The sequence below is a fragment of the Balaenoptera physalus genome (genome assembly GCF_965194825.1).
Source record: "Balaenoptera physalus genome assembly, chromosome: 5".
NCBI classification, from domain to species: domain Eukaryota; kingdom Metazoa; phylum Chordata; class Mammalia; order Artiodactyla; family Balaenopteridae; genus Balaenoptera; species Balaenoptera physalus.
In genome coordinates, this window is record NC_138884.1 from 134,197,003 (window position 1) to 134,224,249 (window position 27,247).

Here is a 27,247-nt window from a genome sequence, read left to right on the forward strand (position 1 = left end):
GACCAATTTTTAATGAATTGATCATTAGCTCCTTAATCTCAGTCATGTTTTTGTCTTTAAATATCATCATTTACCAAGGTTTCACTGCCTAGGGATCAGATGCCTCAGCTTAGAAAGTCATTATTCTGAGGGTACCTAAATGGTAATGGAGTGATGGCCGTAGCCAATACCTATGGTTCAGCCATTAGCTGTAGCTGATGTTTTTGCTATGAATAAGTCAACCAAAAAGCTACCAACTGCCTTTGTAATTGTAGCAGGTGAAACCACATATGTTCCTTAAGGGTCAAGTATCTAAGCACAAAGGTCAACATTTGATAGGCAGGCATAAAATATGCAAGTACCTTATCTTAATGGTGTAATGTTTCTTTCATCTTTGAGGGTCAATTTTCACCAACTTACAGAATTGACACCTTAAAATGTCCCCAGACTTAAGTTATGGAAGCTACTGGCAGTTTGTATTTGCTTTGTTTTCATTTAAAATACAGCCACTTGTGAAGGGAAGCTTCTGAGTTCAAAATGTGATGTTTTTCGGACTTTCCTGGTGGTCTAGCGGTTAAGACTCTGCGCTTCCAATGCAGAGGTCATGGGTTTGATCCCTGGTCGGGGAACTAAGATCCCACATGTGCACAGCTTGGCCTAAAAAATAAAAAAAATATTTTAAAATGTGATAGTTTTTACAAAATAATATTTAAATGCAATTATTTTGCTTATTTCAGGTCCAAACAAATATAAAAATAGATGTAAAACACTAAAGGGGCAATGCTGGCACTAAAAGCTTAGCTATGCTGTAGTTTTTGGTATGTCTTTTAAAAGAATGGAATGTATTTATCAACATATACATTTTTTAGTTTAGGAATTATATTTTAGACAGTTTTTAAATCGCAGAATTTTAAAATAAACCACTAATAGCCATTATCTGTATTATTTAAAGTTATCTAATTTGTACAGAAAGAAAGGACTCTTTAAAAATTATAATGTCTTAATACTTATTTCCAGATATCTTCTCTAAACTTTTAATGTTTGACTCCTGTGTTTTATATGATAATATTTCAAAACAAATCATACCAAATCTTAGTCCAAAGAGGGGGTAGTAATGGAATAAGACTCTCAGGTTGGTGGCAGATCCAAGAGAGTGAGCCAAGTGCATGTTAGGATCTGGAGTCATCAAGAGAGATGGTAACTGCCAAGGACAAGATGCAGGGCAGTTCAAGGAATTATCCATGGTGTGGGGGACTAACTTCTTGGAATCAAGATGTCAACAATGTGTTTTCCCGGAGGTAGTTGTAAATGTTTCTATTTGTACATATTTCCATGATCAAACTTCATTTCTTCCCCGCAAGGGATGGTGGCCTTATTTTCATCTGTATTTTTAATGACTAACATATACCCTTTATGTGATAGATCCTAAAATATTACATGAATAAATATTGGAATCAGTGACCACCTCACAGGCAAACAGGGTCCATGATCTTGGAATTCTTGGTAGTAGAAACATGGCAGACCGAATCAGAAGTGAAGGGATTGCAGGATGACACCTACTTACGCCAATGAGTTCAAATCTCCTCTCCTAGGTAATTCGTACCCCAGGCAATTGAGGGAATCTAGAGGAGTCATGGTGAAAGCTTTTCAGGAATATTTGAGGAAGTGTGAAGTGGAGAAGAGAGACTGGACAGTTAGAGAAAATATCCAGATTTTTCTTTAAAAAGGAATATAAAGTTTCAACTTTTTGATTGGCAAGCGGACACTGATTTGGAAAAAGCATAGTCTGGCTTATTAAATGGATGCCCTATTGTATCCTTAACCAAAAATATAACCTTTGCATATATCAGATCCAACGATGAGATATTCTAGATCTGTGTCTATAACTGGTTGATTCTAGATACATTCAGAAATGTGTAGTTTTGAACTCATTAATATTTAACTAAATTTACTCTTGCTAATAAAAAAGGAGATACTTTTCTGTACCTGAAGTGATGGAGTTGGCCAAAATTTCATAGAGAACACATGATCACAGACTTTTAGAGCTGTATCTAGGAATCACCTAGTTCATTTTAATTTTTTAATTCTGACAAAGATTTATAGGCTGACCCAAGATTATATGGCTAGTTAGTTCATATGTAAGTGTTCCAAATTCCAGACAAGAATAATATGCACATTTGTAAAAATATATTTATATAGCTGTGACATACTTTTCAGATATGATTCATTATGTTTATTGAACACACACACAAGCGAGGGAGGTATGTGTGGAGACAGAGAAAGACAGGTTTGCATTGTAGTGAAGAAAACTTACTGACTTACTACCTCTTAACCTATGTACCTTTAGTTAACTCATTTCTCTAATGGAAGATAATAGTACCTGCCTCATAGAGCTCTTTTGAGGATTTTATATGTATATATGTGTGTGTGTGTGTGGATGCATGTGTATATGTGTGTACACATACATATAACTTAAAACAGTGTTTGGCATGTGCATGTTAGTTATAACTATTAAAATATAGAAGGGTCTTGTTCAATTCATGCACTCATAATGAAGACTCTTTCTATTATACCCAACATGCTTCTAGTGTGTGGTACAGGTCCTGATGTATCTTTGATGTCATGTTTAATTGGTGCCAATCTGGATTCTCTTTACCCTCAATTTAGTGTTCTTCCTCCCCCCCACAGACATGCACATATACTTACATAAACACACACTAATATATGCATATTCTGTCACATATGCAGTCTCTCTCTTGTTCTGAGGAACACCTAGTTCTGTCCTGGTAGTTTGAAAACCAAGATCTACTTTTTATTGAATGCTTCCCTCTGTGCTAGGCATTTTGCCGGCATCATCAAGGTTTAGTCTTCATAAAATGGTCCAAGATAAATGTTATTATCCTAATTTTAAGATAAGGAGACAGAGGCTCAGAGAAATTAAGTGTTCCAGTTTCCCCAGTTAATAAGTTGCAGAGACAGAATCTGAACTCTGGTCTTTCTAATTCGAAAACTCATATTGTTTACAACCTTGCAAGGAAGTTGGAAATGCTCCTTATAGACTGCAGTTTTAGCCATTGTGGATCTTTTCTAAAGGAAGTGGTGTAGAGAATGATGTCAGCCAAAAAAGAAGTGGCAGATTTCTAACTACTGAGGCTGTCTTAACCATTTCTTAGACTAATTTGAGCCACTAGCTATGATCAAAACTGTCCTGTTAAATGGTGGAACTATAATAATTATTTAGTACTGAATTTTGTATATTGTTTTCTGGGTTTTTCTTTTTTATCAATTGCTCATCTGTTTACTTGCCTAGCTTTCCTGTATTTCCCACTCATTCCTTGCCAGAGAATAATGACAGTCCTACCTATTACTTCTCCCTCCAACCAAGCCCACCCTCCTCTCTTCCTGGAAAAGAAGAAACCAGAATTCTTTTGCTCTCTCCTAATATTCATACTCATCACTCTTGGATCTGATGGAATTTTTACAGTATAACTATAAAAGATGACATTTCATCCTAGGAGAAAAATGTCCTGGTTATATCTGAGCTAAATGGATGGATGGATTTTTCTCCATGACTTGATTTTGTGACCCAACTGGGGAAACTTTCAGTTTTATTAGCAGCTGTCTCCCCTTTTCTTATCAGATATTCAGCTTTTAGCACCTAGCTCGAAAGAGAAAACACATGGTTTAAAGTTATTATTTAAACTTCACAAATTGTTATTTCTAAACAATTTTTCTTAGGTAGGGAAACAAATAACTCTGACAAGGATCTTTCAAACAAAGCTGTTAATATTTGCAATTTATATGAATGCTACATCTGAATGGAATGATTGTTTAGCTTTAGTCACATTAAGAAGTGTTGAAAGGAGTGGAAATAGAAAGAAAAGATGTGTGTAGTTTTCTTCCCCCAAAGATTGAGAGTTGACTTTAAAGGGAAAAATGCTGAGTGTTTCTTAAAACAAAATGTGAACTTCTTTATTTCCTTTGGACATTAGTTGCCAATATGTAAACATTTCAGGAAGAAATTTTATACAACCTCATCTGTGTGTCAGGCAACATTTAATGGTTGAAAGACAGACAGTCCTAAGTCTGAACAATTCTTCACTGGTGTACAAATCTGGGGATTAAAATGACAGTTGATCGTGGACCTATTCTATTATAAACTCCAAGTTGATCATTTAAAATCAGTTACGATCAACAAGTCAAATGATCTTTATTTGCCTTTTATATTTTCCTATAAATATTTCACAACTTTCTCTAGGGTATTTTCTGTTTTTGATGTCGTATATGAAGGTTCTGATTCTTTTTGGAAGGACTATTTGAATAGACTCTTGGTATACAATTTAATTGGTATCTTGCAGACATATGCAATATTCATACATTGTTTCTTTCTCTCCTTGTAGGTAGAAATAACACTTCAGGATATCAATGACAATCCACCAGTGTTCCCAACCGACATGCTGGATCTCACAGTGGAGGAGAACACTGGAGATGGCTCTAAGATTATGCAACTAACAGCCATGGATGCTGACGAGGTAGTTTAGACACTCTCTCTGAATTTTTGAAACCTAGTATTCCAGTGATCTATCAAATTTCTATTGTATGTTGACAACATTTGTTTCCTAATAGCTAAGGTTAAGCGTTGTGTGCTCTTTTCCAAAGAAATTAAGTAATTCTTGAAATGTGATATAGGAATGCTAAAATAAAGACTGTCTAGTCGTAATTTTCCTTTGATCAGCAGTTAACAGCTCAGTTCATTGCTGGCTACATTTTGGATTTCTATCCTATAGCATATATAGCTAAGAATTTATTTTTTATTTGTAATTGAAAAAAGCAAATTATTTAAAATTAAAAAAAATTAAGGCTACCTTGCAACTTTTCATTTAATTTGCATATATACATATATGCAAATATAAATATATATAATTTAATTATAGCCTTATATATTTTAAGGAAATTATCTAGGTAGCTAATGAGTTTTCAATTCCATTAATAAACAGAAATTTCTTTCCTAGTGGTAAATTGAAATTTGGGGGCACAATCTAGACTTCTATCTTCTGTATTTATATTTTAAGTTAGCTAATGCTCCAAATGGCATGGCAGCTTATATAATTTGTAATTTGCATTTTTCCCATTAAAAAAATAGTATCACTTGTTTTCTCCTTCTTGCTAGGTAAAGGGTTTAATTAATGTTCTAGAGTTTTGGAAAGAGGAATAATGTTCCCCTACACTAGTATACCCTTTCCCTTTAAGCTAAGCCCCAAACAGGTCAGATAATTTAATATCCTTGCCCTCAATTAAAATCCAGAAGTATCTGAAAACTTGATTTTTGGCTTATTTCTTTGACTTTAAAAAGGTAAATAATTCAATAGCAGACTAATTTTTAACAGCCAGTACAGAAATGTAATGACTTAGTCATTTATACATTTTGCCAAATTTCCTTTTCCTAAGGAAAAGGAAACAAAATAAAGCAAGGGCATTTAGGTAATTGTAGTTTTCTACTGAAAAAGATTTGGTGTTTCAAGTTTAGTACCTCCTCCTCAATTTTATATAGAGAAAAGTTTATTCCCAACTCCAGCTACCATTAAGAGTTGTGTGCAGAATATTTCTATTATTATTGATAGATATAAAATATCATCAACTATAATTTAGTAAATACTGCATTTCCTTAAAGCTCATCATTGATAATATATATTTGGATAGCTCAATTCATAAAATTTCATTATCTCTTATTTAGCAAAACAGCTAAAAAACAACAACAAAAAGGAAGCTCATGCAATTGCTATAAGCCTACGCAATCGATACATCAAATAATTGTAACTGTAACAACTGCTCTGTTAGCTATACTCTCTGTAGAAACAGAACGAATAAACCTCATTTATTTCAAGTGATTTATCCAAGGCAGGAAGCAATAATATGTTAATTATAATATATATATATATATATATATATTCTGATGGGATACACTAGTCTCTTAAGAACTGATTGTTTGAAAGAGATGCCAACATTCAACCCTTTTAATACTATTATGTTGATACTGTTAAAATTTTATTTTCCTCTCTACTTTTTCTTTTCAAGATATGACAAAGAAGGGTTAATGCAAATGTAATGCTGCCTGCATGTTTTTTTTTTTTCTCTCTTTAACTTTTCTGTGTGTGTGTATGCCCGCACACACTTGCATTGTCTTCAAGTTCATCTTTTGAGATGTGTTTATATTTATGATGAAATTTGAAGAAGGCTGGGAAAGTCCTATGTCTCTAGGTATTTACATCAACACGTTTTTAGTGTACTTTGTTTTATTTCTATTGAGCTTTGTTTTGTAAGTTAAAAAAATGTAAGTAACCATGCTGGTGTTATCCTTAGGTGTTCCAGGTTTTTTGTTTTTGTTTTTTAAATTACTAAATGTAAGGTGATGATAGCTAGGATATGCAAGAAGTGCATTTGAGGTGAGAACGGGTGGGGAGTTAAAGGGACAGAAAGGGGTAAAGTTATAAAGCAGGAATAGCTAGGGAAAAGAAAGGAGAATTGTTTGCAATTCAGGGGGCTGTAGGGATGTTGACAATTTGTGCAGGATGTGACTGCCCCTGAAGACATAAAAATCACCACTGAGTATTTTGTAATAGGACCTGTATGCGGGGGCAAGGAGCGGGGAGGTGGAAGGAGGAAAAGGCAGCAGAGGATGGGAGGAAGTAGTTTCACCTGCAACTTTAAAGAAAAGAAGGGGAGGAGACCTTCAAGATGGCGGAGGAGGAAGAGGTGGAGATCACCTTCCTCCCCACAGATACATCAGAAATACATCTACACGTGGAACAGCTCCTACAGAACACCAACTGAACGCTGGCAGAAGACGTCAGACCTCCCAAAAGGCAAGAAACTCCCCACCTACCTGGGTAGGTCAAAAGAAAAAAGAAAAAACAGAGACAAAGACTAGGGACGGGACCTGCACCAGTGGGAGGGAGCCGTGAAGGAGGAAAGGTTTCCACACACTAGGAAGCCCCTTCGAGGGTGGAGACTGCGGGTGGTGGAGGGGGGAAGCTTCGGAGCCACGGAGGAGAGCGCAGCCACAGGGGTGTGGAGGGCAGAGCGGAGAGATTCCCGCACGGAGGCTCGGCGCCGAGCAGCACTCACCAGCCCGAGAGGCTTGTCTGCTCACCCGCCGGGGCGGGCGGGGCTGCGAGCTGATGCTCGGGCTTCGGTCGGATCCCAGGGAGAGGACTGGGGTTGGCGGCGTGAACACAGCCTGAAGGGGCTAGTGCACCACAGCTAGCCGGGAGGGAGTCCGGGGAAAAGTCTGGAGCTGCCTAAGAGGCAAGAGACTTTTTCTTGCCTCTTTGTTTTCTGGTGCGTGAGGAGAGGGGATTAAGAGTGCCTCTTAAAGGAGCTCCAGAGACGGGCGCGAGCCGCAGCTACCAGCGCGGACCCCAGAGGCGGGCATGGGACGCTAAGTCTGCTGCTGCCGCCACCAAGAAGCCTGTGTGCAAGCACAGGTCATTCCCCACACCGCCCCTCCCGGGAGCCGGTACAGCCCGCCACTGCCAGGGTCCCGTGATCCAGGGACAACTTCCCCAGGAGAACACACGGCGCACCTCAGGTTGGTGCAGCATCATGCCAGCTCGCCCCGCATCCGTACCCCTCCCTCTCCCCGGCCTGAGTGAGCCAGAGCCCCCAAATCAGCTGCTCCTTTAACCCCATCCTGTCTGAGTGAAGAACAGACGCCCTCAGGTGACCTACACGCAGAGGCGGGGCCAAATCCAAAGCTGAACCCCGGGAGCTGTGGGAACAAAGAAGAGAAAGGGAAATCTCTCCCAGCAGCCTCAGGAGCAGCGGATTAAATCTTCACAATCAACTTGATGTACCCTGCATCTGTGGAATACCTGAATAGACAAGGAATCATCCCAAAATTTAGGCAGTGGACTTTGGGAGCAACGATATATATATATTTTTCCTTTTTCTCTTTTTGTGAGTGTGTATGTGTATGCTTCTTTGTGTAATTTTGACTGTATAGCTTTGCTTTTACCATTTGCCCTAGGATTCTGTCTGTCCATTTCTTTGTTGTTGTTGCTTTTTTTCTTTTTAGTATAGTTTTTAGTGCTTGTTATCATTGGTGGATTTGTTTTTTGCTTTGGTTGCTCTCCTCTTTCTTTCTTTGTTTTTTAAATTATTATTATTTTTAATAATTATTTTTTATTTTAATTATTTTATTTTATTTCATTTTTTCTTTCGTTCTTTCTTTTTTTCTCCCTTTTCTTCTGAGCCGTGTGACTGACAGGGTCTTGTTGCTCTGGCTGGGCGTCAGGACTGTGCCTCTGAGGTGGGAGAGCCGAGTTCAGGACATTGGTCCACCAGAGACCTCCCAGCTCCATGTAATATCAAATGGTGAAAGCTCTCCCAGAGATTATAGGAAAATTGTAAGACACTGATGAAAGAAATTAAACATGATACAAACAGGTGGAGAGATATACCGTGTTCCTGGATTGGAAGAATCAACATTGTGAAAATGACTATATTACCCAAAGCAATCTACAGATTCAATGCAATCCCTATCAATCTACCACTGGTATTTTTAACAGAACTAGAGCAAAAAATTTCACAGTTTGTATGGAAGCACAAAAGACTCCGAATAGCCAAAGCAATCTTGAGAAAGAAAAACAGAGCTGGAGGAATCCGGCTCCCTGACTTCAGACTATATGACAAAGCTACAGTAATCAAGACAGTATGGTACTGGCACAAAAACAGAAATATAGATCAATGGAACAGGATAGAAAGCCCAGAGATAAACCCACGCACATATGGTCACCTTATCTTTGATAAAGGAGGCAAGGATATACAATGGAGAAGAGACAGCCTCTTCAATAAGTGGTGCTGGGAAAACTGGACAGCTGTATGTAAAAGAATGAAATTAGAACACTTCCTAACACCATACACAAAAATAAACTCAAAATGGATTAAAGACCTAAATGTAATGCCAGACACTATAAAACTCTTAGAGGAAAACATAGGCAGAACACTCTATGACATAAATCACAGCAAGATCCTTTTTGACCCACCTCCTAGAGAAATGGAAATAAAAACAAAAACAAACAAATGGGAACTAATGAAACTTAAAAGCTTTTGTACTGCAAAGGAAACCATAAACAAGACGAAAAGACAACCCTCAGAATGGGAGGAAATATTTGCAAATGAAGCAAGTGACAAAGGATTAATCTCCAAAATTTACAAGCAGCTCATGCAGCTCAATATCCGAAAAACAAACAACCCAATCCAAAGATGGGCAGAAGACCTAAATAGACATTTCTCCATAGAAGATATACAGATTGCCAACAAACACATGAAAGGATGCTCGACATCACTAATCATTAGAGAAATGCAAATCAAAACTACAATGAGGTATCACCTCACACCAGTCAGAATGGCCATCATCAAAAAATCTACAAACAATAAATGCTGGAGAGGGTGTGGAGGAAAGGGAACTCTCTTGCACTGTTGGCGGGAATGTAAATTGATACAGCCACTATGGAGAAGTGTATGGAGGTTCCTTAAAAAACTAAAAATAGAACTACCATATAACCCAGCAATGCCACTACTGGGCATATTCCCTGAGAAAACCATAATTCAAAAAGAGTCATGTACCACATTGTTCACTGCAGCGCTATTTACAATAGCCAGGACATGGAAGCAACCTAAGTGTCCATCAACAGATGAATGGATAAAGAAGATGTGGCACATATATACAATGGAATATTACTCAGCCATAAAAGGAAACGAAACTGAGTTATTTGTAGTGAGGTGGATGGACCTAGAGACTGTCATACAGAGTAAAGTAAGTCAGAAAGAGAAAAACATATACCGTATGCTAACACATATATATGGAATCTAAAAAAAAAATGGTTATTAAGAACCTAGGGGCCGGACAGGAATAAATACGCAGATGTAGAGAATGGACTTGAGGACACGGGGAGGGGGAAGGGTAATCTGGGGCGAAGTGAGAGAGTGGCACGGACTTATACTACCAAATGTAAAATAGCTAGTGGGAAGCAGCCGCATAGCACAGGGAGATCAGCTCAGTGCTTTGTGACCACCTAGAGGGGTGGGATAGGGATGGTGGGAGGGAGATGCAAGAGGGAGGAGATATGGGGATATATGTATATGTATAGCTGATTCACTATTTTATAAAGCAGAACTAACACACCATTGTAAAGCAATTGTACTCCAATAAAGATGTTTTTAAAAAAAAGGAAAAAGAAAAGGAGGACATTTTTGGAAAACTGCATTTGGACTCTTATGTTTAAACGATTAAGCTCCTGAGATTGTTTTCCTTCTTGGATATGTTTTCTCTTAAATTTTTTAGTAGCATTTTAATGAATACTGACTATTTCCAATACTGGCTTTAGAAACCAATTTCTTTGGCTGTATGCCATGCATAATGGATACCTAGGCTTCCTATGGCATTCAGAATTATTGGCTGTTTCCTTTTTTGAGTGGTTTATAATAAATTAATATTAATGCTTTTAGGTAAACCTTCTATCTTCTTCTCTATTGTCAGCTCCTTACCTCTTAGTTAAATTTGAAAATATGTATATATATATGTTTGAAATGTTTTCTCTCTTACCAAATCATGGCTCTGTTTTCTTTCTTCATCTAGTTTTGAGTAGGAATCAATATTGAAAGCAAGGAGTTGCTTTTACTTTGTGGCCAGCATTAAATTGTCACACAACTATCCAGTAGATTGATTTTGCAAGATTAATAGAATTCTTTAAAATGCTAAGATTATGTAGGTAATCAGCAAATTATGTCCATATATTCTTTAGTTTATACACTTGTCTTTAATTACTAAATTGAACATAAAAATATTAGTATTTTAGAGAAACTTGTAGGTCACTGAAGAGTAATGCCTGGGTAAAGGCATCAGTTTTAGAAAGCAATATATACACGTTGAACGTAATTTAAATATCTTTTGAAACATGTGTTGGATCAAGATACACATCTCTCAGAAGCATGTGACATTGTCAGTCTCTTGTTTCCTTCAATAAACAGAATTATTATGCTTGTAATTGGCCAGGATACTCAAGCATTGTTCCATGGTACCATACGTGTTTTTGAAAATACTACTTAAGTTCATAAAATGCATTTGCAATTTATAGCTATTTACTTTTAGAATTCCTTCCACTTACTTTTGTCTCTGTGATTCCTCAGGAGAGTGGAATATTTTTAAACAGCATTATTTCCACTGGGCTACAGCTGAAATACGATATTTGTTTCTTGTAGCATTGCTGATACTGCATATTTGGAATATTAAATAAATAGACTTTTCAAAAGACCTAATTAAATCATTACTCTTGGCTACGCATTTTCAGACATTCACTAGAACTACTAATGCACCACATCAGCTGATTTTGAAAGTGAAAAAGATGGTTTATCGACATAGTCTGATGCCTTTGCTTCTGTTCAGAAGAATTATCATAAGTTTAGGAGTATTAATTATTATAGTCATTTTACAGACAGGACATTTCTAAATTTCAAACCATTTGTACAATAGCTTGAAATATGTTTTTGTATCTTGGCTTTCCCCTAGTTTCCAAATTCCATTTTAATAGGTCAGAATTGAGTGTAGCTGTTTTTCCCTGGACTGTTTTACCAGAATAATCGAATTCCTTGTGAAATAGAACAAATGGTACAGAACGTGGTCAGATTAGAAGTCTAAAATTCTTATTGAATGTTTTTGTTAAACCATACAGTTACAATAAATATGTTAGATACTCTATGTACACCTGAATATACAAGATAAATGTGCATAGTATGTTAAACCCATCTGTTCCATTACTAAATTGAAATGTTCTTTGAGGTATTCACGTTACTAAATTTTAAGGTTGGCTTAGGGAATGCAGTACAAATATAGCAAATGCCACTAAACGTAAATTTTGAAAGAGTATTTTTGCCTTCGACTGTTAGAAATCATCCCCTTATATGTTTGGTCATGAAGATAAAATATATTTAATCTGTGATGGAAAAGATGTATGGAAACTTCAGCTGCTGAAATTTCCCAGCATGTCAGCTTTATAGTCTAAACACCCTAAATTTATATTCTTCCTAATATCTTCTGGAGAGTTCTTAGCCTGTATATTTTAATAAATACCTTGCTATAGCTTAATATGGTAAAAAAAAAGTATATTTGCTTTTTGTGAGTATATTTAAATCAAAAAGCAATTTTTGAAGTTAACAATTACAACACTACTTATACCTCAGTGTCAAGACTCAATATTACATATTAACAGGAAATCAGAAAATATTTTCCTTGGGATATATAGCAACTCTAATCAAATTTTTACTTAAATTATTTATTTGCAAACAACTCAGTCATCAAATACAGTTAACTGGTTGTATTTCTTTTATAAGAAAATAATTAAAATAGGACTAAAAGTAACAATTAGCATTGTCCTACACTTAAAGCTTCTCAAGGATTGTTCTAGGTCCTTTACACGTATAAGCGCCTTTAATCCTCAGAGCAGCCCTATGTGGCAGGTATTATTACCAACCCGATTGTCCAGGTAAGGAAACACTGGCTCAAAGAGGTTAGGTAGTGGCCCAATGACACACAATTAATAAGTAGTAGAGCAAATATTCAAGCCCAAAACTATGACCCCAGAGCATCAGATCTCAACCAGTACAGTGTATAATATTTAACTCAATATTTCAATTATAATATACATATAAGTAAACATATCTAAATCAAACTGCTCATAATTGAAACAATATATAGGTAAGTTTATAAGAGATTTTTAAATACTGTAAAGTTAGCATTACCCCATCATCAAATCCAGATGGGTGCTTAATTTCTTTTTATTAATTTTTATTTGAGTACAGTTGCTTTACAATGTTGTGTTAGTTTCTGCTGTACAGCAAAGTGAATCAGCTATACATATACATATACCCCCTCTTTTTTTGGATTTCCTTCCCAGTTAGGTTACCACAGAGCACTGAGTTCCCTGAGCTATACAGTAGATTCTCATTAGAAAAATATGGAACACTTCACGAATTTGTGTCATCCTTGTGCAGGGGCCATGCTAATCTCCTCTGTATCGTTCCAATTTTAGTATATGTGCTGCCGAAGTGAGCACGGGGTGCTTTAATTTTAATTTGCTTTAATTTCTTTATTTTTGACTCTGCTAAAATCTGTTCTTTCTTGAAACCTTCCCTTTAACCTCTGTGGCAGGCTGTCCTCTGGGTCTCCTAGGTCCCTCCCCCTCCCTCTTCCTCCCTTAGTCCCTGCCCCTTTTTCCCACTCTCTAAATGTAGTATTCAATCTTTATGCTGCTGTTCCTTTCTTGATCTATTCTAATTTAAATCCTCAACAAATCTTGTGGCCTCAGCTGTGACCTACATATATCGACCTTCAGATAGTTTTATGAAACCCCTTTTCAAATCTCTGACCACACAGCCATTTCTATGGTTATGACCATTGCCCCATAACCATTTCTATGAAACTATCCTTCAATCGCTTAACATACTATACATAAAATTATAAAATTTCACTGCATACTTTCTCCTGTGTCAAAGCAGATCCTATCCTGAGATGTCTTCAGCAAGAGTATTCTCCTAATTCACAGCCAAAGTAATTTGAAATTAAAGTTTTTTCCTTCTGTTTCACTTTTACACCCATTGCCTAGAGTTGTTAAAAGAAAGAAATGAGACTGAGTGAAGTAAGTCAGACACAGAAAAACAAATATCATATGATATTTTTTATATTTGGAAATTAAAAAAAGGGTACAAATGAATTTACTTACAATACAGAAGTAGAGTCACAGATGTAGAAAACAAACTTATGGTTACCAGGGGATAAGGGCAGGGGGGAGGGATAAACTGGGAGTTTGGGATTGACATATACACATTACTATACATAAAATAGATAACTAATAAGAACCTACTGTATAGCACAGGGAACTCTACTCAATATTCTGCAATGGCCTATATGAGAAAATAATCTAAAAAAAGAGTGGAGATATATATATATATATATATATATATATATATATATATATATATATATATATATATAAAACTGATTCACTTTACTGTACACCTGAAACTAACACAACATTGTAAATCAACTGCAATTAAAAAATAAAGAAAGAAATGAGAATATAGGGGAATGTTGAACAAATGAGAGATATTGTTACTGTTACTTCTGTATCCAGTAACCTATCAGATCTTACTAATTTGTCCTGTGTGTTATGTTTGGTACATAATAATTGAGAGTCTCATTTCTAGAGCAAGATAGCCAGGGTTCATATTTCTTTGTCTCAGTTTCTTTATCTTCAAAATTGGGGTAATAATAGTACGTACCCAACTGGATTACCTTTAAGTACCTAAACAATTAGTGCCCATGAAGTGATGTGCTCAGAGCAGTGCTTAGCACTTAACAAACACTTAATAAATGTTCTATTTTTCTCAACTTTTCCATTCCTTCTGCCAAATTCCTAGTTCATACCTCAGATTTTGAGTGCTACAGCTCTAAGATCTGAGAGAAAACAAGAATGGATCCCTGCTTTCATTCTACAGAACAGGGACTTGGAACCAGAAAATAATACAGATTGTATAGAGTTTCATCTTGAGGAAATAAAGCCCCAGTCTCTTGGGGCCAAACCTTACTCACTGTCTCCCTTCTCTGGCCTCTCCTCATTCTAGTCTGTCCTACACTATCGAGAGCCTTAAAAGATTGTTTTCAATTAAAACAAGATTAGTGGTTTCTTGGCCATACAATTCAATGTGTGTTACAACTGATATTCTCCAATGTACACCCATAATCTAATACTTTAGCTTGATTTTTCTTCTTTTATTTTAGATTTAAACTCTCCACACTACCTAATTGGTCAAAATAATCCCTGTCTTTGGTTCTTACACTGCTTCTTGCAAGCCTCCATTTAGTGCTCGATTTGTTTAATTACCTTTTCATGAGCTCAGAGTCAGGCAGACTAGGGTTTGAAATCCACGCTCACACTTACAGCGTGACTCTGCTAAGTTAACTAGCATCTCGGAACCCCGTGTCTTCATTTGAGAAATAGTATCTCACGGAGCTGTGAATTGAAGCGAGATAATGCATACTTAGTGCTGTCACCAGGCCTGGCACAGAGCAAGCCTTTAGCAAACCTCTGGTTATGTGGTTAATAGTATTAGCATCATTCGTATTTTCCATGTGTATATTTTAAGAATTAAAAAACATATAAATACTGAAGGTTGAGATTTGTTGTGTTATTTAATGGAGCGAATGGTATATATAAATACTGAGGGTTGAGATTCATTGTGTTATATAAATACTGAAATATACATATAAATACTGAAGGTTGAGATTTGTTGTTATTTAATGGAGTGAATGGTGAAAGACTATGTAATATACTACTCTGGCTTGTTACCTTTTGAAAACTTACAGTATCATGTGAAATTAAGCCCCAAAGCTTCACTTTGTCAAATACATAGTCAGCACAAGGAGTGGTACTCTTACTGTTCTATTTCTAGCAGTTCAGATACTCATCTTTTTTTCCTAGGGTGCAAATGCTCTTGTCACATACACAATCATTAGTGGAGCCGATGACAGTTTCCGAATTGACCCTGAATCTGGAGATCTGATAGCTACCAAGAGGTTGGACAGGGAACGCCGTTCCAAATATTCCTTGCTGGTTCGTGCAGATGATGGTCTTCAGTCCTCAGATATGAGAATAAATATCACTGTCAGCGATGTGAACGACCACACACCCAAGTTCTCCAGGCCTGTGTACTCTTTTGACATCCCAGAAGACACTACCCCAGGTAGGTGGCACGCCTGTAAGTGTATTGGCAAGGATCACCTTTGACTGCAATTATGGACTATGTTTTGGCTACTCTTAAATTGTGACTAGTTTTTACCATATGCTACTAGGTATAAATGCTGGATTTTGAAATATTTTAATTAACCATCTTCACTACAATTCCCAAATTTCTAGACTTTTGAGAGCACATGAAGTTAGCCAATCATCTGATTACTAATTGCAGATATTTCTGTTTCTGAAAGTTTTTGTGACATGCATTGTGGGTTTTTCTGGCAACCATAGTTTTGATAGCATTTTTCCACTTTAAAAATGTCTGATGTTCACTTTGTTATAAAGCAGAAACTAACACACCATTGTAAAGCAATTATATTCCAATAAAGATTAAAAAAAAAAAGAGTCTGATGTGATTATGTTGCTGTGCATAGAAAGAGCAAAGAAAAGCACATGAAAACCTGTCAATACTGGTTCTAATACTTACTAGCTGTGTGAACCAGGGCAGTGTATTCATTTCTCTTAGCTTCAGTTCCTTCTTTTGTATATGGAAACAACAATTCCTGTTAGAATTAGGGTAAAACATATATGAGTTTGCTAACATGGGGTTTGAGGATTAGCAGATGCTCAATAAATGTTAGTAGAATAGGAATCCTGAATTCCCACCTTGTCTTTTTGAACATATTATGCTGTGACTGTTGAGTTTGAGTACCCAAAATCCATGTAATTGGTGTGGGTATGCTTCCTTCCCACTATTGGAAATTCTTATCTAAAACTGAAATTGTATTCTGAATTACATTTGGAGTGAGTTTGGAATAAGGCATATGTTTTAGAAACTCATTTGACAGAGGAGTGAAACATTTATAGAAGCCTGCTTCTCACTAGTCCCCAAGATGAGTTATGCATGTCCTTCATGTAATTCCCATTACATTTCTTTCTCGCCTTAATTCTAGCAATGGTCATGATACTGACCAGGGTGCATGGCCTTCCACAGTCAATAGAAATTGACTAGAGGCCAGATAAGAAATTCAGGCTAGGCTTTATTGGGGCCCCTGCCCTTGCAGGAAGGAGCAAAAACAAGTAACAGGTTCCCTTGCTCGCTCCCTGAGGGGGGGCAAGCTGGTTCCTTATGTGGGGTCAGGGTAGGGGTGTGCCCAGGGGTCGGGCCAGAGGGGTGGCTTAGGTGTTCTGCCCACCCGTTTGTGGTGCTGAGTGCAGGGGGCATGCGCAGTACCCTGCTTTTGCTCCCAACACCCAGTTTTTGTTCCTGGCTGTTCAGAAGTGGCAGTTGGTTTTTTTGGTCTTCTTTTTATCTCTTGGTCCAGAATTTGCCCCAACTGGGCATGCACACAGTTATTTTTAGTCCCATATAGTTTCTCTGTATTTGTTTTGCTTGAGGAGAGGTGTGTGCAGGTGTAAGCACTGCAGCACTACAGCAAAGGGCCCCAGGTCCCAGCCTGTCTCGGTCATATGAGCTGTCAAGTGGTATCCCCTCAGCAGAAGTTTGTGTTATTGCTTGGAATCCCCAGTTCCTGACACTAGCAATGGGCCCCAATATATGCTCATTGAATTCATCAATATGTTTATGAATTGGTAGTGCCAGGTAGAAAAATAATGTCCGAAGTAGTGTTCATTCCCCAGAACATTTACATTGCAACATAAGATCTACTGGATATCTAATATGCTATACATTTTGACACTATTTGGGAATGTTGGTATCGGTGTTAATGTAGAAATCTGCAGAATGTTGTGTTCATTATATTTTCATAGTAATTCTCTAGTTAAAATACTTTACTGTAGAAATAAAGTTTTTGATATCATAAGTATTCTCTTAGCAATACCCTGTCCCATTAATTTTAGACTCTTATTTTTCTGATAGGTTCTTTGGTAGCAGCTATTTTAGCTACAGATGATGACTCTGGTGTGAATGGAGAAATTACATATATTGTAAATGAAGACGATGAAGATGGCACATTTTTCCTGAATCCAGTTACTGGAGTCTTTAATTTGACTCGAATATTAGATTATGAAGCACAGCAATATTATATTCTCACTGTTCGAGCTGAAGATGGTGGGGGACAATTTACTACCATTAGGGTTTATTTCAATATACTAGATGTAAATGATAACCCACCCATTTTCAGCTTGGATTCATACAGCACATCTTTAATGGAGAATCTACCTCTAGGATCTACTGTTCTTGTGTTTAATGTTACTGACGCAGATGATGGTATGTACTTTATTTTATATACTTAAACTTTATTTAAAAATATCATCAGCTTTATCTTGTATTTCTTTACTGTGTGCAGCTGTCACAAAATTGCATTTTGTAAGTATAGGTCCAAAGTTGAGGAATAGATTATAGTTTAACTATAGAGGATAAAAAGATTATTTTATTAGTTAATTTCTTATTTATAACAGTTACACAGCATGCATTGTTATCATCTTATAAGCTTTTTAAACTTTATCTTTCTTTTTTTCTCCCTAACTGTATGACACTTTTGCAGGTTAGCAATGTAGAAGTCATAAAACAGCTTTTTGGTAGGTTTATGTCAGATAAATAACTACTTGCTTACATATATTCTTTTAACATGAAAAGGATAAAATATGGATGCAAAAGGAAAACCAAAGTCTCAAAAAATACTTAAGAATGCATGATTAGTTTTATATTTCTGACTGAAAACTCCTCAGAGTATTTTAGCAAGCTTTCATGCTTTGTCTCAAAGGACAGGTTCAGATCTCTTTAATTTATGCTATATAATCCAGTTGAGATTTTACATTAAATCTAGACTTTACGATGTTTGATTTTTGCTTGATGTTTATTTATTTATTTGAAAAACTTTATTTTAAAATAGGACTCCCTTGGTCTTTCTTCTAAGACTAACTTGTATATACAAATATCAGATAATATAGGCTCAGAGATAACATTGTATAGATTATCAGTCTTTAACTAAACTGTTTGGAAAGTTAATACCTTGTTTTCCTTTCCACTGGATGCAGCTAAACGTTCAATCAGTTGAGAAAACAAGGGACATTATTTTAAGAGGAAATGGGTCTCTAGCCCAAGGATATGCCTCGTGACATAGGCATATCAACCTTAATTTAGAATTTCCTGGTTCTTGCTGACTTAAATGATTATGTAATCTCAGAGTACCATTCTATCTCAACATTCTGCTCTATACTTAGTTTCCTTTCAGGAGTGTCCAGAATTGCCACTTAGAAAGATATGAGAGGCAAAGAGCACGGTATTTTAATACATGAAAATGCTTTCTTTAGAATTCATTAAGTACATTTTGAAGTTTTCCCCTCTTATTTAAGCACAGTTAATATTGGACACATAAATATACCTAAAATAGAAGTGCCTATAATGTTAGTTCTAGAAATTGCTAATAATATTAATAACAATAACCGACAATTGTCAAATACAGGTCGTCCCTTGGTATCTGCAGGGGATTGGTTCCAGGACCCCTACTGGTACCAAGATCCAAGATGCTCAAATCCTTTATGTAAAATGGTGTAGTATTTGCATATAATCTATGCACATCCTCCCATATAGATTACTAGATTACTTATAATACCTAATACAATATAAATGCTATGTAAATAGTTGCCAGTGCATGGAAAATTCAAGTTTTGCTTTTTGGAAATTTTTGGAATCTTTCTTTCCTAAATATTTTTGATCCATGGTGGTTGAATCTGTGGATGGGGAACCAACCAGCAAATATGATGGGCCACCTGTCCTTAGTATGTACCCAGTCCTGGCCTAAGAACATTGCTCAGTCTATTTCATGTACATCAGCCCAGCTCTGTAATTGTCTACCATTAGGCTTTATACACAACTGAGGTTAATCTTTATTTTGGATGTTGATTTCTCTATTATTATTGATATAAACTTAATTAATTTACCTGGTCTCTGGATATGAACTTTTTTTATTGGTTCCAACTTTTCTGTAGTGAAGAATTATCTGCCAGGTTTCATTGTGACTTATTTATTATGTATTAGAGAGAGTCCATTGTATCATAGGATTGTGTGCAGCTCTAAAGTAAATTTCATTTATCCTCACACCTTGATTGTAGGGAACTGGGAAAATAGCAAATAAGACACTTTTTTTGTGAAAGCTGCTGGAATAATCCATGCAAGTATATGCACAGAAATGTGTTAACCATTGACTTCAAGTTACTTTTTATGGATTTTTTTTTTGCCTTTAATTGTGTTAGGTAAAAGTTTCAAGCTACATTTTTCCATTGTTTTAGTTTAGAATACTTTTATCAGTGTAATTTCCTGTACTTTGACCTAAACTATAGGACACAGTTTCTAATCTCTCTGAATTACAAGGATCATGATAAGACTGTACAAGGGTAACCTTCTTTGTTTAAAACTGCCAACTCAGTTATACTAAATAGTTCTCAACATATTTTACAAACAATATTATTTAGACTTTTCTAATTAGCAAATTCATTTTAATCTCTGATCAAGAGTTTTCAGATGAGAGAATATTGTCATCTTAAATGGAGACATTTTATATGGAAATAAATTTAACATTTTCTGTTACTTATATCTAAATTCTCTAAAAATAAAGCAAATATTTTATATCTAAAAATAAAGCAAATATTTTACTGTGTTCACAAGATAAGTAGCACATGTATTAATCTCAAGGCTTTGATGCATACAGTTAAGAAAGTATTATATTGAGGCAAAGTATTATAAAATGGAAGTTTCATGGAACTATTCTGGCTTTGATAATTATTACATTATCCTAGAAATAAATTCATAAACTCTTCAAAATATTGGGGAGTTGTAGAGTCATAAAGCAATTGTAATTATTGCTGAATAAATTTACTGATATATGCTTGGTACACAATGCAGATCATTTGACCTGTAAATGGGTTTCATATTCCAGTGACCTGATGACCTTGTTGGAACTGCTTCATAAAAGTGAATGCTATTTGCAAGAGTTCCATGTGTTATAGCTGTATGAAAAGTTGACAAATACTAATTCATCATAGAAATAATTAGACAATATTTATGGATTGTGAATAAATATACACATTTCATAGCAGAGCTACATACCTATAGTTATATGCTATATTTCCTGGAACTAAATTATTCTTAAGATTGAAATAAAAATCAACCAAAAAAAAAAAAAAAACCCTAACACAACCACACACACACAATAAAGCTGCCAGAAAGAAAGAAATAGTCATGTAAATAAACTGCTTTCAGAACATTGAACACAAATGGTTAGAAATATGAACTTTTCTAAGCTTAAAAATCTGGTGCTATGAAAGCCCACTAAATTCAAGTCCCAACACATATGAATAAATTATAGAATGCTAAAATAATATATTTAGTGATTCATGATTGGGATATTTGATGCAAGGAGCAGAGAGAGAAGAATGGCCTGAGCTCTCTATTTTTCAGGATAGTACAAAAGTTCAGGGAGAATTTTGAGTTTCAGTATGTCTACATGTATTTTCTAGATGTAGAGCACATGCCCAGAGTCGCTTAGACTTGACAGGAATGAAAAGTCCTTTTCTTTACAGTAAAGTCCATATAGATGGCTTCCATGGCCTGTAATTGCAACCATAAGGTCTCAGTTCCTGAGATGACAGCTGTTTCTTAGATGATGCTGCAATATTTTGTGCAAAACTAGTTGTATTTCTATGTTTATTTTTTCAAAGATAATGATTGTTATCGTCAGTTCATTTTTAATGTTATCACCTGATACATTTGTCATTATAAATTTGAATATAAAACCAAATTTTTCTTTTTTCATAATTCTAAAGTTTAATATTTATTACTTCCACCATCCACCTACTCCACTAAATGTTTTCCCTAAAAAGGAGGCTGTCCTGCTGTTTACAAGGCTATAAAATCTTGGTATCATGTTCTCTTTTTGCCTCTGCAAGTTAATTGTTTACTCCAGGAAGTAGCATACACAGTGGACCAAGGGTGTTCAGATCCTTGATTTAATTACTTGCATTCCAGTTGATTTATGTAGAAATGTTAGGCCATCACTTTGTAGCCATCTGTAATTTTGTAAGTATTTTAAATTTCTTTTGGTCTTGGGCATGAAAGGTTTTATATGCTTACAGGGAACTATAGCTCTGCTTGTTGGTATTATTTTTATCCAGATGTCTTCATAACTTTTTTCTCAATAATAATTGTGTATGAATTTGTGCCTCAAAGAATAGGAATTAAATATTTACTGATGGAGTTAGCCATAGGAAATGCAAAAAATTTCCTTAGAGAGTAATTCTATTTAAAAATATATTAAATATATATATATATATATAATATATATGGGTGTATATATCTTTAAAATCAAATTACTTTCTAAGTAATATATACATATATTGCACCAGTTGATGAAACTTTTTTTCTTTGCATCAGTTGATAGAACTTTTCTTCCCCCCAAACCTGTGGAATTTTAAGTCAAAGAGTTGAAGTAGGCTGCTGACCTTGTTCTATCCAGATCTTAAAATTCTCTTTATCTCCTGCTGGTGAATTGAGCTGTGGCCTCCATTAGCTTTATTTATTCATATTTTTCCTGATCCTCAGAGTCCTAAGTATTTTGAACTTTATAACCTCTGCTTTGTTCTCTTGTGAATAGTCTTAAATAAACTACAAAGATTAAAAGCCACAACTCTTAATGAGGAGAAAAATCCTACCTTTTCAAAGATCTACTCAATCCTTGTTTATCCTAGAAATTTTTGTGAATAAGCCAGTCCCCGAAAGTTATCTCCATAAATATTTTTCTCTGCATCAACATATTGACAAAAGACATTAGATAAGAGACTATTAAATCACAGGAAAACAGTAAGTCTAGCATTTTTTAAAAAAAAGAACAAGCAGACTTTACCTGGTAGAAAAAAAATCCTGCTACTCAACTAAACTTACCTTTATAACGATTGTAATGAGTTTAAAGAAAAGGCGAAAGCAAACTCAAATATTCGCAGAATCTTGAGAAAGAGTATTTTTCAAGAAATAAAAGAGGAAAAAGGTGATCAAATTGTTCTAGAAGACTTTTGGCAAAGAGTGGACATCGTTTCTGACACCTGAATAGTTAAAATTAACTTCAGAAATATAGGAGCTGTTTGTAAGCAGTTTATGTAACTCAACAGATTTTCCCTAGCAGAAGATCCCAGAGTACAGTATCTTTATTAAGGATGAATTATCTAGATATACAATATGTTTCTTAGAAATTCTTATCCTATGGTTGCCCAACAGTTTTATGATAAAATATAAAAGTACACATGACATTGTGCACCAGTGAAGAGAATGCTATTCTGGGGCAGAAAATATGATTTTTCTTTCTGTTTGCACTGCTTATCTGTTGTTTACCTTTAAATTATTTACTAAACTAATAGGTTGATCCATTCTTCATATCATCTTTGTTAGAAGAATCTCTGCAATCATTTTATGAACTTAGGATTTATATATAATTATTTTTTACTTTTTATTTTATATGGGACTATAGTTGATTAACAATGTTGTGTTAGTTTCAGGTGTACAGAAAAGTGATTCAGTTGTACATATACATGTATCTATTCGTTTTCAAATTCTTTTCCCATTTAGGTTGTTACATAATATTGAGCAAAGTTCCCTGTGCTATACAGCAGGTCCTTGACACATGTTCCTGGGAAAAATAGATAAAATATTATCTAAAAATAGCCCCAAAATAGTGTGAACCTTTATATTTGGAGACTTTTACTGCTAATATTTTTTTCAAAAATTACTTTTAAAACACTGTACATATACATAATAAAATTTGAAAGAGAATTATTTTCTCAAAGACCATTAGCCAGATGCTTAATAGGAATTAAAAAGTATTTATTGGTTCTGACAAGAAATGTAAAAGTAGACTTAAAGCATCCATGACTAATGCCATACATCAGAAAATTTTATTACCCTTCTCTGAAAATTGGTGTCGGCCTCAATAAATTACTAAAGTGATAAATGTTTGGCTAGTAGTATAGTGTGGCACTGTTAATGTTGAACTCTCAGGAATTATGTGACAGAAATAAGTAAATGCATAGAAAAATATCCGCTCTCTGGAATATTTTTTTCCTCTTTATTTTTGTAATTTAGCATTTCAACACCATGGTAAATAGCCCACAGTGTATAGATCATTTGTTCACCAGATTGTAAACATCTTTTCAGATCAGACGTTGACAAGAAAAGGATTATGGGTTATGTATTACTTATAAAGAAAATTAACTGTGGCTAAATCATCTGTAAGGTGTGTTTGGAGGCATCATATATCAAATGTGCAGTTTCATATCATGAAAATTTTGGTGCAGTTTAGTTTGCAATCAGCACATATTTCAGAAAATTTAATTTTTCCCTTCCATTTCAGGCATCAACTCCCAGTTGGCTTACAGCATTGCTTCTGGTGATAGCCTTGGGCAGTTTACAGTTGACAAGAATGGGATACTGAAAGTCCAGAAAGCTTTGGATCGGGAAAGTCAGTCATTCTACAATCTGGTCGTTCAAGTGCACGACCTGCCACAGCTTCCAGCCTCCAGATTCACAAGCACTGCTCAAGTCTCCATTATTTTGTTGGATGTAAATGATAACCCACCAACATTTCTTTCCCCTAAATTGACATACATTCCAGAAAACACACCTATTGATACCATTGTTTTCAAAGCACAAGCAACTGACCCAGACAGCGGCCCAAATAGCTATATTGAGTACACCCTACTGAACCCTTCGGGAAACAAGTTCAGTATTGGGACCATTGATGGAGAAGTGAGACTCACTGGAGAACTGGATCGAGAAGAGGTTTCTAATTATACTCTAACAGTGGTGGCTACAGACAAAGGTCAACCATCTCTCTCTTCATCTACAGAAGTTGTAGTTATGGTACTTGACATCAACGATAATAACCCTGTTTTTGCACAGGCCATGTATAAAGTGGAGATTGATGAAAATACACTTACTGGAACGGATATAATACAAGTATCCGCAGCAGATGGAGATGGAGGTACAAATGGACAGGTCCGCTACGGCATTATTGATGGTAATGCCAATCAGGAATTTCGGATCGACTCAGTCACAGGTGCAATCACTGTGGCTAAGCCCTTGGATAGAGAGAAGACCCCTACTTACTTTTTAACTGTTCAGGCAACAGATCGGGGCAGCACCCCCAGAACCGATACCTCCACTGTCAGCATTGTTCTACTGGATATTAATGATTTTGTTCCCATATTTGAGCTATCTCCCTATTCTGTAAATGTCCCTGAGAATTTGGGGACACTACCCAGAACAATTCTTCAGGTCAGTATATTTAAATAAAACAAATATTGTGTTCATTATAAGACTCTCATTTAATTATAATGTACATGCTTCCCCCACTCTCTTCCTCTTTCTCATCCAAAAATGCTTACTTGCAGGTATAGCAAATCTTGAAAAGGACAGTTTTATGAAAATTATACCTAAGGACTTGTTGATTTCCTTGTAGATTAAATATTGCATTTCAGTTATATTCTTTTGTGTTTACTCATGTTGCACATATTTATGAATTTGTGTATTTTTGAATTTTGTTTCACTATAACAGTAATATCTGCACATGGTAAGAAAATAAAATGATGTAAAAGTTTGAAAACTGTTACAAATGTTGTTCTCCCTTCCCTCTTTACAAATCCAACTACTTGGATGAAACTGCTGTTAAAATTTTTTGTGAAGCCTTCCAAAAATGCAATGTATGGCTTTTATGCCTAGTTTTGCACAAATAATGCATAGTACTCTGTACCATTTTAATTTTTTGCTTGAAACTTACAAACATGTCTTTGAAACCTTTTAATATTGGAACATATGGCTCTACCTCATTATTTTTAATGATACACTTTATTTCATGATATACATTTTGTTAGTTTTACTCTCATTCATGGTGTGTATTATTCTCTCCTATAGGTCGTGGCAAGAGATGACGATCAAGGTTCTAACAGCAAACTCTCATATGTTCTATTTGGTGGTAATGAAGACAATGCTTTTACTCTCTCATCTAGTGGAGAACTTCGAGTGACACAGAGTTTGGACCGTGAAACAAAGGAGCATTTTGTCTTGTTGATCACAGCTACAGATTCAGGTAAGTCTGTAATAATCTTGTTCAACTGTGAAGAATTTCTTCATAATATAAATAAATGGAAGTATTTCTGTCTCTCATTAATTTAAATATTTGTTGAAATTTACTAATGCTTGGAACTCCAGTTGTATTTACATCATTTATAGAACATATATCACTTTATGAAATTTATATGTAAGTGGTAAGAGCTTAAGCACATTACAAGCAAAGCTCTATTCCTGTAAAACAAAATGTGTCCTTGCCTGGAAGGATGCCCCAGTACCTCTGGGGGTGACTTGATGCTTTACCACTTGAGCTGCGGGGCATTGCAAATATTGGGTTGGCCAAAAAGTTCGTTTGGGTTTTGTTCTGCAAAAACCTAAAAGAATTTTTTGGCCAACCCAATACTTTAGCTTTGAAAACATCCAAATTGTTCTAACTGGTCATGCAGATAAGAGAGTGGGTCCAGAGTTTTACTTCATTAGTCCTTTAGGTTCTGCAAAATTGTAAGTAGCCATAATAAGCTTTTTTTTTTTTTAAAGATTTATTGATTGATTGATTGCTATGTTGGGTCTTCGTTTCTGTGCGAGGGCTTTCTCTAGTTGTGGCAAGCGGGGGCCACTCTTCATCGTGGTGCGTGGGCCTCTCACTATCGTGGCCTCTCTTGCTGCGGAGCACAGGCTCCAGACGCGCAGGCTCAGCAGCTGCGGCGCACGGGCCCAGTTGCTCCGCGGCATGTGGGATCTTCCCGGACCAGGGCTCGAACCCGTGTCCCCTGCATTAGCAGGCAGATTCTCAACCACTGCGCCAACAGGGAAGCCCCATAATAAGCATTTGATGAAGCCTCACAGAGCTCCAAAAAGAGCAGTGAGAGCCCGGGGTTCTCACTGAGATAGCAGTGTAATGGACTACCATGGAGAGAAAGAGAAGCAGTATACGTTAGCTTTTAGCGTTTGGAAATAGTCATTACATAAAATTGTATAGCAAGTAGCATAAAATACAATCTATTAAAAAAGGAACATTACTGTTTACTGCTACATTATTTTGCATATATTGACTCTATTCATTAGTGTTGATCACTTCTAATTAAAAACTGAAACAACTAAAAACTTGTTAAAGAACCATTATGCCTTGAAGAAAATAGGTATTGCTTAAATATGTTTTGAATGAATGAATGAATGGATGGATGAATGAATCATTGATCTACAGAAGTATCAGGGAATTATGAAACATTGTCTTTATGTAACACTCATTTATAAAAATTGTCACAACTTAGTATTTTAAGTATTGAGGAATTTAGTAATGTTGACATATTTTAAAATTTTGTTGAAATTGTTTTAAGCCAAGGCAGATTTTGTTTGAACCTCAAAGGACTGACATTTTTTGTATATGTATATTCATGTAAATATG

General features: G+C 35.6%; 1 protein-coding gene and 1 long non-coding RNA gene across 4 annotated transcripts in view; both read left to right on the plus strand.

Annotated features, from left to right (window-relative positions):
* Positions 1–27,247, plus strand: part of LOC309661037 — an 852,613-nt gene that overhangs the window by 313,878 nt on the left and 511,488 nt on the right. The gene's annotated exons all lie outside the window — the stretch shown is intronic.
* Positions 1–27,247, plus strand: part of FAT4 (FAT atypical cadherin 4) — a 171,828-nt gene that overhangs the window by 68,237 nt on the left and 76,344 nt on the right. For all 3 annotated transcript variants that reach the window (XM_082462068.1, XM_082462067.1, XM_082462069.1), the window contains 5 exons: positions 4,380–4,511; positions 15,516–15,777; positions 17,647–17,997; positions 24,128–25,050; positions 25,687–25,861. In XM_082462068.1, the coding sequence (XP_082318194.1) occupies positions 4,380–4,511; positions 15,516–15,777; positions 17,647–17,997; positions 24,128–25,050; positions 25,687–25,861 (1,843 nt within the window). The remainder of the gene's footprint in view (positions 1–4,379; positions 4,512–15,515; positions 15,778–17,646; positions 17,998–24,127; positions 25,051–25,686; positions 25,862–27,247) is intronic.